The sequence below is a fragment of the Schistocerca piceifrons genome, chromosome 5 (assembly GCF_021461385.2).
Source record: "Schistocerca piceifrons isolate TAMUIC-IGC-003096 chromosome 5, iqSchPice1.1, whole genome shotgun sequence".
Lineage (NCBI taxonomy): Eukaryota > Metazoa > Arthropoda > Insecta > Orthoptera > Acrididae > Schistocerca > Schistocerca piceifrons.
The window spans coordinates 153,999,810-154,013,167 of record NC_060142.1 but is presented as its reverse complement, the minus strand read 5'-3'; the positions used below and the strand labels follow the sequence as shown (position 1 = coordinate 154,013,167).

The 13,358-nt window shown below is 43.2% G+C and overlaps 1 protein-coding gene across 1 annotated transcript in view; it reads right to left on the bottom strand.

The window, feature by feature from the left end:
- The window catches only part of LOC124798572 (cytochrome P450 6k1-like), a 77,236-nt gene that overhangs the window by 25,468 nt on the left and 38,410 nt on the right, over positions 1–13,358 (bottom strand). Inside the window, exons 3-4 of the mRNA XM_047262033.1 lie at positions 11,483–11,721; positions 3,300–3,562 (exon numbers count right to left, since the gene is read on the bottom strand). Of these exons, the coding sequence (XP_047117989.1) occupies positions 3,300–3,562; positions 11,483–11,721 (502 nt within the window). The remainder of the gene's footprint in view (positions 1–3,299; positions 3,563–11,482; positions 11,722–13,358) is intronic.

Below are 13,358 nucleotides of genomic sequence, written 5' to 3'. Positions count from 1 at the left end.
TATCATCTCTGTGACACTAGCTCCCCTGTTTCGCGATAATACAAAACGAGCTGCCCTCCTTCGTACTTTTTCGATGTCATCCGTCAGTCCCACCTGATGCGGAACCCACACCGCACAGCAGTACTCCAGAATAGGCTGGACAAGAATAGTGTAAGCAGTCTCTTTAGTAGACCTGTTGCACCTTCTAAGTGTTCTGCCAATGAATCGCAGTCTTTGGTTTGCTCTACCCGCAATATTGTCTATGTGATCGTTCCAGTTTAGGTTATTTGTAATTGTAATCCCTAAGTATTTAGTTGAATTTACAGCCCTCAGATTTGAGTGACTTATAGAGTAGTCGAAATTTAGCTGATTTCTTTTAGTATTCATGTGAATAAGTTCGCACTTTTCTTTATTCAGGGTCAATTGCCACTTTTCGCACCATACAGATATCTTATCTAAATCATTTTGGAAGTCGTTTTGATCATCTGATGACTTAACAAGACGGTAAATGACAACATCATCTGCAAACAATCTAAGACGGCTACTCAGATTGTCTCCTATGCCGTTAATATAGATCAGGAACAATAGAGGGCCTATAACACTTCCTTGGGTAACGCCGGATATTACTTCTGTTTTACTCGATGACTTTCCGTCTATTACTACGAACTTTGACCTTTCTGACAGGAAATCACGAATCCAGTCGCACGCAGTTTGATTAGAAGACGCTTGTGGAATCAATTTGACATCACCTGTCGATAGCACTTATTACTTCATGAGTATAAAGAGCCAGTTGTGTTTCACAAGAACGATGTTTTCTGAATCCGTGCTAACTATATGTCAATAAATCGTTTTCTTCGATGTACTTTATAATGTTCGAATATAATATATGTTCTAAAACCCTACTGCAAATCGACGTTATCGATATAGGCCCGTAATTCAGCGGATTACTCCTACTTCCCTTTTTGGGTATTGGTGTGACTTGAGCAATTTTCCAGTCTTTAGGTACGTATCTTTCTGTGAGCGAGTGGTTGCATATAACTACTAAATATGGAGCTATTTTATCACCATACTCTGGGAGGAACCTGACTGGTATACAATCTGGACCGGAGGCCTTGCCTTTATTAAGTGATTTAAGCTGCTTTGTTACACCGATAATGTCTACTTCTATGTTTCTCATCTTGGCAGTTGTTCCTGATTGGAATTCAGGAATATTTACTTCGTCTTCTTTGGTGAAGGAGTTTCGGAAAACCGTGTTTAATAACTCTGCTTTAGTGGCACTGTCATCAGTGACTTCACCGTTGTTATCGCGCAGTGAAGGTATTGATTGTGTCTTGCCACTGGTGTGCTTTATGTACGACCAGAATGTCTTTAGGTTTTCTGCCAGATTTCGAGACAGAATTTCGTTGTGGAAATTATTAAAAGCATTCGCATTGAAGTATGCGCCATATTTCGAACTTCTGTAAAACTTTGCCAATCTTGGGGATTTTGGGTTCTTTTAAATTTGGCATGCTTTTTTCGTTGCTTCTGCAACAACGATTTGACCCGTTTTGTGTACCATGGGGATCAGTACCATCACTTATTAATTTATGTGGTATATACCTTTCAATTGCTGTTGATGCTATCTCTTTGAAAGCATTCCAGAACTTTTCTACAGTTACATGCTCAGATCGGAAGAAGTGAAGACTGTCTCTTAAAAAGGCGTTAAGAGCATTTTTATCAGCTTTTTTAAATAGATATACTTTGCGTTTCTTTTTGATGGTTATAGCTGTTACGGTATTCAGCCTAGCAGCAATTGCCTTGTAGTCGCTAATCCCTGTATTCGTCACAACACTCACCATTTGTCCAGGATTATTTGTTGCTAAAAGGTCAAGTATGCTTTCGCAGCCATTTACGCTTCGAGTGGGCTCATGAACTAATTGTTCAAAATAATTTTCTGAGAAAGCATTCAGTACGATTTCGGATGATGTTTTATGCCTGCCGCCGGCTTTAAACGTATAATTTTTCCGGTATATCGAGGGTAGATTGAAGTCACCATCGACTAAAATCGTATGAGCGGGGTACTTATTTGAAATGAGACTCAAGTTTTCTTTGAACTGTTCAGCAGCTATGTCTTCTGAGTCGGGGGTCGGTAAAACGATCCAATTAATAGTTTAGTCCGATATTCAGGTATAACCTCAACCCATACTATTTTACACGAACTCTCTACTTCAATTTCGCTACAAGACAAACTACCTCTGACAGCAATAAATACTCCACCACCAACTGTATTTAATCTATCCTTTCTGAACACTGTTAGATCGTTTGAAAAAATTTCGGCTGAGCTTATTTCCGGCTTTAGCCAGCTCTCTGTACCTACAACTATTTGAGCTTCAGTGCTTTCTATTAGGGCTTGGAGCTCTGGTCCTTTAAGAATCAGGTAGTCTCCTGTGAAAGTATTTATGTGTAGTGCAGTCTTATATGGATTTGAAACGTGAACGGTAGACAGTACAGAGAGAGAAATAAAAGCATTTGAAATGTTGTGGTATAGTAGAATGTTGAAGAGCAGATGGGCAGATCGAGTAGTGACTGAACAGGTTCTGTATCGAATTGTGGAGAAAAGAGCTTTGTGGTAAGACATGATTAAAACAAGGGATAAACTTTTAAAAGGTATCTGGAATCTAATAAGACAGCAGTTTAAACGAATTTGGGGCAGCTCTTGTGTGCTATTTTCACTGACGTCTGCTTGGTTGCCATTCTACGTCGTTCTGATTTTCTCTGTGAATATTTTGTCTGTATGCTGTTATTACTACCGCATGTCCTTGAGATTAAATTTTTTAGCAGAAAAGGTAAGTAATTATTTTCAGTTAATCAGTTAGTGATAAGCGCGGTCTTGAATAAGTAAGGATGTCAAGGTTGTGGGCACCTAGTAACATTTCCTAGGTGACAAAGCTGGATCCAAATGAGGTGGAGAGGAAGCGGCACGAGAGTGGGATGTGGGATACTTTTCGGGAAGACTGAAGAAAGAGGTTGTTGGTGTTAGGACAGAAGCAGATTACGCCCTAGCAGTTAGGAAGCGAAACCGTTGCCTTTTGTAATGAAAGAGGCAGGGTGGTTAGATGAGTGGGAGTAAGAATGATGAGTGGGAGTAATGGCAGTCGACCAGGTTCTCAAGGATGAGGGGTACACTGGGATGTTGCGAGACGGTTTTGTGATAGACGTAGGACTGGCGAAGACATTTCAGGTGTTTGGGAAGATGCGGTAGAGGGTAAATGGATATCGAAAGCGAGCCGGTGTTCACGGCCTTCAAGGAGGAGGTGAGCGAAATTGTCAGCAGGTCTTACCTTAGTAACCTGGCGATGAGCGGAAAGAACTCGTACATGAGCACAGCAACCTTGTTCTTGAGCGATGGTTCGAACACCTTGCGTCCCCACTGTCGGAATTCGGCCTCTGGGTTGCGCTGGCAGTTGACCTCCACACCGAAGGCGACAGATGCGATGATGTCCGTGGCGTACCTGGCGGACACTTCCCTCATCTCCAGCACCTCGCCACGGCGCGCCGAGTCCTCCAGGACCTCGACCATCTCGCGGCCGCAGTCCTGCATCGTCTGCGGAGGAGAAGCGACTATCAAATAGTATTTAAAACATCATGTAGGCAATGGTGTTTTCCTTGTGCCACAGTGCCATGTATGTCTTGCGAGCACTACACTATGTAGAAAACCGCGCCCGCCAAAAACAGATCCAATGGGCAACATTGTATTGCTGATCACTTTGGAGTAACGAGGAGTGTAACAGCTCACAGACAAACCACAATACATCACATGACCATCCAGATCAGTGCTGGGCAGCAACTAGTGATCAGCTACACCACCCAGAACCTCCTTCCCACTGTGGGGTGCAGAATACCGCAGCCCAAGCATATAGGGCGATGTGAATCAGCGGTAAAACACAAGAGGGGCATTCGGGAGGGCAGCGGTTCGAATCCTCTTACGGATGTCTATACTTAGGTTTTCCATGTTTTCCCTAAACCCCTGATACGGAAACTTCGAGGAGGGCATGACCGCTTTCACCTATCTTCCCCAATCAGAGCTAGTTTAAGTAGTCGAGAGAACATTAAAGACAAATCTTCCTTCCTTCTTCCTTTGCTTCACTTACGTATCGCTATTCACTGTGCATCACAAGGCACAAACATTAGTACAGACGTGGATAGACCGTCCTTCGCCGCTAGAATCACGGATAGGCTTCCCTGGTAAGATAACGTGCAGATACATGTCTTGGACTGGATTTGCTAATGGTGGCGCCCAGTCCCAGGTGGAACTGACAGATCAGTAAAAAAAATGGCCTGTTACGCATAGGGATCGCGATCCGAGAGTTTCGTACAAACTTATTTTTATAGTACATAGACAGTTCATTCATCCCTGGAATCGAGAATCCCGACGATTTTGTCTGTTATGTATACTGAATTACAAGACTTTCATTAATGTTTTAATTTTAATTTCAAAGTCGGACAACAAATGACAAAAGAAATTTTTTGTGTGCTTAAACACAAATTAACAATTTACGGATTTTTTTCCTTTATTTCTACTGTGAACCCTTGCACTTCCGCACTATTAAGACAAAAAAGAAAAGGAAGAAAAACGACATGCCAGAAAAAAATTCAGAATGGTTCAAATGGCTCGAAGCACTATGGGACTTAACATCTTAGGTCATCAGTCCCCTAGAGTTAGAACTACTTAAACCTAACTAACCTAAGGACAACAGACACATCTATGCCCGAGGTAGGATTCGAACCTGCGACCGTAGCAGCAGCGCGGTTCCGGACTGAAGCTTCGACAAGTAGTTCTACTAATTTCTTCTACTGTAGCCCTCATTACAGACCGAATTCTCCTCGAAATACTTGGTTTTCTGGTACTACTGTTCACCTCTTGTATCTTCCAGTTGCCTGGTGGCAGTATACCATCCAGATTACTCCATAACGTAATTGTCCATTGTCTAAGTGGTTTGTCTTGTACAACAGATGCATCTCGAGGCATCTCTGCATTCACAACAGCTTTCTGTCGCTGAAGGTTAACTCTGGCACGATGTTCAGTCAGAACACTTACTTTCAGGTTCACGTTACATCCCTCACTAATTTCATACTCGTCGCATACATCAGACTTTGGCTGCCTGTAAACAGCTCATCCAGCACGTCAGATGCTTGTCCTGCGAGTCTGTGACCCAGTACTTGCGTTCGCGCTGCATTCTGAACCACTGGCGTACACCTCGATAACAGATTCGGCTCTGTCGACTTGATCATCCACTCTATCAACTCGTCTCCTCTTAATTTCTCCCGTTCGCCGTGCATCTGAGGAAATGTGTATGCATCTACCGTTTCAGCCACAACATCTGCAACACAGTTACCAACAACCTCGTCTGCATTCCCTGTAGTATATAAAAAACAACAAACTAATCCGTAGTTCCACTCTGCACGATGCGAAAATCACCAGCAAATGCACTTTCTTGCGCATCCAACCCATGCTCTCCAGCCTCAATATAACGCTCATTATCACCCAACGGGGCAGATACTACCGCCCTTAAATCACCCACGTTCCTATCCACACACTGTATCACTTCGGTACAGCCCACACTCATTCCCGCTACCACAGACTCCACAATTCCACTGGATATCAGACTTGGTACCCCTATATTACTCTCCTTCACTTCAACAACTCTGGCTTCGCTCAAATTCCCAGAACTGGTATTATGACAACATCTACACCTAATTTAATCGTCCCACTAAAAATCCATTTGCGACATTCTGTCCTACTCTTCACAGGATTGACGGCGTTGACTGCATCATTGGTAGTTAACTGTTACGCAGGAACATGTAAACTATCCACAAGTCTGTTCCACTTCGTTTCAGCTTGTTCCTTTTCCCTCCTCTGTGCTTCCTCTCTTTTCTCCCTCCTCTCCATAATCAACATATTCCTCACATTCCGAGGCCCGTTTTCCATTATCTATTCCTCTGGCACTCTTTGCAAATTTTCCCTATACTCCGGAGATCTGTAATAAGTCATTTCCTTAAACTCAGTATCATATGCTTCTAATCTCTCATCCCACTCCATTTTTGCTACTTGCAACTTATCAACTTCGTCTCTCAAAATTCTCAATACCTTCTCTCAACTAGCTGCTTGCGGCATTAACAGCCGTGCTACCTGCGATCTGACCGCGACATGATTAGTTCCTAATGAGCACACAAATGAGAAAAAAAAGACTTCACCATAGCACAACCCTAACTTTCCCACCACTTTACATGGTTCAACTCCGAGCCATATTCCTTGTTCTGCACGAAATAAATACAAATCATGAGAACATCTAACTGTAATACTACCATATTATTTCTTACTATAACTTACTTACTCTCGACGCAGTGGCTACTGATGATTACTACTATAAATCGTAACAGTGACTAAGCTTGCCCCTCTAAATCACTACTCATGATTCATAGCTTATACACTATGTAACACTCGCCGAAACCCGAAAACTCAAATAAGAATGTCATGATAATTTAAAGTAGGGAACAGTGTTATCCTGACAGGTACGACGACTTTCACAATAATATAACATCTTAAAGTTTTGATGAACACCAATTTCAATAATTATTGAGTATGTCATGATATAAAGGTAGAAAGAAAGAAAGAAAGTTTATTTTTAATTAGCTATTAAACATCTCAGTAATAACTGCAAATCAGTACGACGAAAGTTAAGTCCAAAGTAATATGTCGGTCAGAGATAACATTTATTGTGAAAGAGAGTTGTAAACGCGGCGAAAAGGAAATTCAATGCGTCTACAATGCTCGATCATGGAAATGTTAGTCACTTGCTAGCTTGTTTGCCATCAAGTCGTGAGAGAGCACCGTTTGTTATAGTACTACAAACGGAACGCTACGAGATTGTTTCTATTCAAAAAGGTACTATTGCGTGACAGAGATGCGCGGACTTTGTTCTCAGTTATTCTGACTTGAGAACTTGAATTGAAGTGATAATCTGATAGTGTACGACGAGTTAATGAACTTTAATTATTGGAGATATTATTGTTGGACTCAACCTTCATCAAAGCGAACAGTTACAGCGAAGAATGGACATAGTATCGAAGACTACAGTACCTGATTAGCCTTGAGTAGGAAACATTAATACGCTCACACGAAGATAATACAAATACGCCGATTGTAAAAGTTGCCGTAATTGTCACGATCACTGAAGTGAAAAGAATCGTAATTGATCTGATCCATCGGTGTGCTTGTGGAGTGATGATTATAAACTAACTGCTAAGAAGGAAAAATAAAAATTGTTGGTCAGTAATGGAAATCTCACGTGTTAGCTCCATCACTAATTAGACTGTGTGATAGTTGATGATCAAAATTAATTAAATGTGAACATTTTAATTGAAAGAGTGACTTGATGAACATTGAGCATTGAAAGGAGTGTTTTGCCGAAATAATATTACGACGCACGAAATCAAGATAGCATTAAAGATTATCTCTGGATTTGCGTCGTGCAGTAGTCAAAAATTCTGCCTAGCAACGCAACAACAACTACTGATACTGAAACGCAAATGAATTTTTCCTCGCTTCAGTGGTGTGAAACGAAGGTGATGACGAATGGTTCACTCAATACTGCAATAACTAACTAACCGGGCATAGCAAATCATCATAAAACCATAACAGACAATTAAAATCAGCAGTTCGCATCGCTGAGAAGACTGTGCGGACTCGCAAACGGACTTTCGTACATTACGCGAAGAACAATTTTCTTTAGAGACTTTCAGGTACTGATCCACGTTATCCGACGGGGACAACCATCACTGCGCATTCGCGTCTCCATTCCACCGACCGAGCTGCAGCAGTAGCGGCTCAACATCAACAGCGACAACAAAAGGGGAGAGGAGACGTCACAACTACTAGTTTATACACTAACAGACAATGAGCCACACCTCCTGCTTCTGACACCTATATTGACAATAACAACCAGGTGAAAACTAACGCTTGCATTTACGCCTCCTCCAATTATTGTCTGCATTTACTTATCAGCAGCTGAACTGATAAGTGTTAAACTCTGAAAAAACTCACTGCATTGCTATGAGACTCGCAGTCAAACAAAAAGCCTATATTCGCCCCACAATGAAGATAATGTAGGTGTTGTTACTTCTTCTGTTGTCACCAAGCGACGTGGCGACGGGCTTGAAGATCCAACTTCTGACACTAATCTGAAGAGCGCTTGTTGGTGACGACCGCTCAGACACCATCATGGTGATAGTAGTTGCACTCAGGGAATTGAGAAGGCGGTGGTGACAGGCCAGCAGGACCAGTGGAAACACTATTGACAGTAAAGAATGCCTTTACTCTATTCCAATACATGATGTGTCATGGCTCAAAGAGGCAAACGTGAATCACTCTGTTGTCCCTGTCCAGCGCTGACGTATGGACAGCAGCTTCCACCCTGGATGCTGACAAGGCGCCCTGTGGTTCTGACACTAGGCCCGTCGCAGGCCTACTTCCTTCAGTGGCGTGGAGGTCTTTCGGCCACTTGGCTCAACATGTACCTTCCGTGACGGCGTGTTGAGACAGCTGTCCATGGAATTCGACTTAACCACCTGCCGGCAGCAGTTGGACAGCGAGTGGTGCTGAGAACACGAAGTCCCAGTAGGAACTCAGTGCTGGTGGCAGCAGGCACAGACAGTAGGTTGGTGGGCCTGTGGCACCAGGTTCCATGAGAAACTTACTGGTGGTGGCACCAGCCACAGCACGGTTTCGAACTCATGGCTGCTGCTGGCAATGCCCGGTCGTCTCGCTGGCTGGCGTGGCTCCTGACGTCGTGGTGATGCTGCTCGACTCCGACAATGAGCAAATGCAAGAACAAGAGTACTTCTTCCTCAAAATTCAGCCATATTTATACCACTCCAACGCACATTCGTTTCTCTGAAAGCTGGTCCCTGCTCATGTCGCCCATAACAAGGGACTTGCCCTGGTTTTGTGTCACTGACCAGCCCCCTGTGGTCATTGTGACATTTCGCGAGGTCCTTAGGTGCACACCGTTCTCACCAACATCTCGCCACACTTGTGGCTGCCAGCCTGCAGCTGCTTTCTCACTACTTCTTGTTAATTTTGACGAAAGCCATATTACTTTTCATAAACGTCTGGGTAGTGGCGCTACGCCACCGAGTGGTGAGATGGAATGATTCATTCCTCCCCCCCCCCCTTTTTTACCCAATTATTGAGTCATGTCTACAACTCATATTGGCTGTGAAAACATATTTGTACACTACTGGCCATTAAAATTGCTACACCACGAAGATGAAATGCTACAGACGTGAAATTTAACCGACAGGAAGAAGATGCTGTGATATGCAAATGATTAGCTTTTCGGAGCATTCACAGAAGGTTGGAGCCGGTGGCGACACCTACAACGTACTGATATGAGGAAAGTTTCCAACCGATTTCTCATACGCAAACAGCAGTTGACCGGCGTTGCCTGGTGAAACGTTGTTGTGATGCCTCGTGTAAGAAGGAGAAATGCGTACCATCAAGTTTCCGACTTTGATAAAGGTCGGATTGTAGCCTATCACGATTGCGGTTTATCTTATCGCGACATTGCTGCTCGCGTTGGTCGAGATCCAATGACTGTTAGCAGAATATGGAATCGGTGGGTTCCGGAGGGTAATAAGGACGCCGTGCTGGATCCCAACAGCCTCGTATCACTAGCAGTCGAGATGACAGGCATCTTATCCGCATGGTTGTAACGGATAGTGCAGCCATGTCTCGATCCCTGAGTCAACAGACGGGGACGTTTGCAAGACAACAACCATCTGCACGAACAGCTCGACGACGTTTGCAGCAGCATGGACTATCAGCTCGGAGACCATGGCTGCGGTTACCCTTGACGCCGCATCACAGACAGGAGCGCCTGCGATGGTATACTCAACGACGAACCTGTGTGCACGAATGACAAAACGTCATTTTTTCGGATGAATCCAGGTTCTGTTTACAGCATCATGATGGTCGCATCCGTGTTTGGCGACATCGCGGTGAACGCACATTGGAAGCCTGTATTCGTCATCGCCATAGTGGCGTATCTCCCGGCGTGATGGTATGGGGCGCCATTGGTTAAACGTCTCGGTCACCTCTTGTTCGCATTGACGGCACTTTGAACAGTGGACGTTACATTTCAGATGTGTTACGACCCGTGGCTCTACCCTGCATTCGATCCCTGCGAAACCCTACATTTCAGCAGGATAATGCACGACTGCATGTTCCAGGTCCTGTACGGGCCTTTCTGGATACAGAAAACGTTCGACAGCTGTCCTGGCCAGCACATTCTCCAGATCTCTCACCAATTGAAAACGTCTGGTCAATGGTGGCTGAGCAACTGGCTCGTCACAACCTCCTCCGGGACCAGCCGCACAGGACAGGCAGCATATAGGAACCTTAGAGTGAACATAGCGGACTTCCACTTCAACAGCATTGAGGCTGCTTGGACTACACAGAAGAGAACTTGTACCACTGCACATGGAAACTTAAATGATGTAGCTCTTTGTTTATGAATGAGAAACCCAGTTATTAATAACAAGGACACCGACCACCAACCAACCTCCTCGCCTAGCTTCCCAATGTACAGCTCTACAGAGAGAACGAGACGACATAAAAGCGGCTAAAGACAATGCAACACCAACAACAAACATAAATATTTCCATGTATTAATATTTCAATCAATTTGTTTTTACTGCGATCTGATTTGCACGCAAAAATTTTGTCACTCGATTCCAATTGATTACATGTTGATGCCCAGTTTGGAGCCAGTTTCACATTAAATTTTACTATATATTTTGGCACCCAGAATGGCATAACCTAATTTGACAAATCTCATTTCAATTCACTATAGTTTGGCGCCCAAAGTGGGATACCATCATTTTCAATTAATCAAAACAACTTCAGTTTATTACATAACATAAAAAATTATTTCTTCAGATCACGAGGTAGATGTAATAGACTGGTAACTAATTCCTGATTTTCTTTCGATTTTCAACTTTTCTGTCGTATTTTAGCTTTCATTTAATAAATTGCTGATGTAGGCACCGTTGGAAAGTAGGAAATTAGGTAAGAAACTGTGGCACGTTCCCTTGGCGTTTGAATAGGCAATCTTTTTGCCCTATATGATTAGCTTATTACATTATGCCATACAGCTATTATCAAAAATAGTGAATTTTTTATTTGGACTTTACTATCTATAGCCCTGAAAACCAGAAAAGTATTAGCACATAAAATGTCTTTTTCAGTATGATAAATGTTCCTTGCCATAGAAATGTTGACTATTGTTCTCAGGTGAATCTACATCATAACTTACAGAATTCTCTCTTGACTGAAACCCGGATCATTTTGATATATTGTTGCATAATAAGGCATGTACGAACTATATCATTGTAGCAAAGCCACGCAACTATAAAACGTGTTTATAGCACCACAATTCACTCATTGCACTCAATATGTACTCACCTGGGACATCATTTTGAGCTTTCCTGACGTGAATGTAGGAGTCATCTTCGTTCTCATTCGCTTCCATTTCGGCCCATCCATGAAGAATAGGTTGTGATTCAATGGCTCTTGTTCGTTGTACTTCATTCCTCTGTCGCGGAACGTGTCAAAATCCTTGACCAGTACTAGACGGATGAGATCTGGATCATTCAGCATGAGGAATGGTCTGCTGAACGCATACATTCCCACAAATCTCTCACCTGCCGTACAGAGAAAGAACAGTAAAATTGCGACAGTTACTGATAAAATAATGGTGAATCTATCTGATATCCAAATGAATGCAGCAACAAATCGAATGATACACTTCGGATTAACTTAAATATTTCAAAACCTAGAAATATCACGAGCTTTCTGAGCTCTTGATTTGAATATTGACAAAAAAATGAAAAGATGATTCCAGAGTCTCAGTGTGACACACGTCATACAGAACTAAAAGTCTGCTTCCCTGATGACGCTAATAACGTAAAGTCGTATAACGCCTTTTCATCAACAAGTGTGAGGTCTGGGGCTTGAGTGTATCTGTGCAGGATAGGTAGCTTGACGATTGCGAGTAGAGTTCAGTGCCCTGTTTATGTTATCGATATCAGTAAGGGCGTGAAGGACAAGGATGAAACACAGTGGCGGCACATAACCTGCTGTAACCGAAAGTGCCAACTCGGCCGTTGAGACCTGGTAATTAAGGAAGGCAGGATTGGGTTACGATTGTGGACAGGGCCAGAATGAATTACTATTGGTTTGCTTTGCAGTTTCACTCATTTATTTTAGTAAATAATTTTTGAAACAAGCCAATGAGGTCGCAACCAGACTTTTAAGGCACGTAACCACAACCACGGCTGAAGGCCTTTAACGCCCAAAATGGCAATTATTAAAAAAATTTAACAAACATACATGAAATACAGGCAGCAAATAATTTTTTGAAAACAACACAATGTGACCCTTATCAGAATTTTAAAGCAAGTAACCACAATCACCGATGAAGGGCTTTAACACCAAAATGGAAATTATAAAAAATTTAACAAATATACTTTCAAACGGCAAAGGGCATCGCAAAAGTCAATTAAAAAAAACAACAAATCACCAAACAGGTGAGACAAATGCCGGTAGCCGGCCGGAGGCGGCCGAGCGGTTCTAGGCGCTACAGTCTGGATCCGTGCGACCGCTACGGTCGCAGATTCGAATCCTGCCTCGGGCATGGATGTGTGTGATTTCCTTAGGTTAGTTAGGTTTAAGTAGTTCTACGTTCTAGGGGACTGATGACCTCAGCAGTTAAGTCCCATAGTGCTCAGAGCCATTTGAACCATTTGAACAAATGCTGGTAACTTAATAATACAATAATAAAATAAAACACAAGGGCGAGTGACAGAGGGTGCTCCAGGAATCGACCTCTGAGTAGGTCACACCAAAAACGCTTTCGCGAGCGAAGAAAAAGGAAGCCAAGAGTTGCATTCAGATCACAAGATGGTAACTCGGGCTAGTGGCTGTCTAACGAGCGACTAATGATAATCTTGGTGAGGCTACCTGACATCCAACAAAACAAAAGCAAGATGTAAAATTACGCCAAAGCCGGAACCGGCGGTCTGGGCTCCGCCCGCAGTATACTGTGGTTAGAGCGCCCGAAACAAGAAGGAATGACTCCCACTAAGGTAGAAGAACGCCACCCAACCTACAATCAAGAAGCTGTCAAATTTACACGCCTCACCGGACAGCGGCGGCACGGCGAGGAAACGTACACTGCCGTTACATACATTAGTCCCCAGGGCACGTAACTGGGGCGTTAGCAGCCACAAGACAGAAAAATACCGCTGGTTGAACTCAACAATGTAACATGCTAAAAATA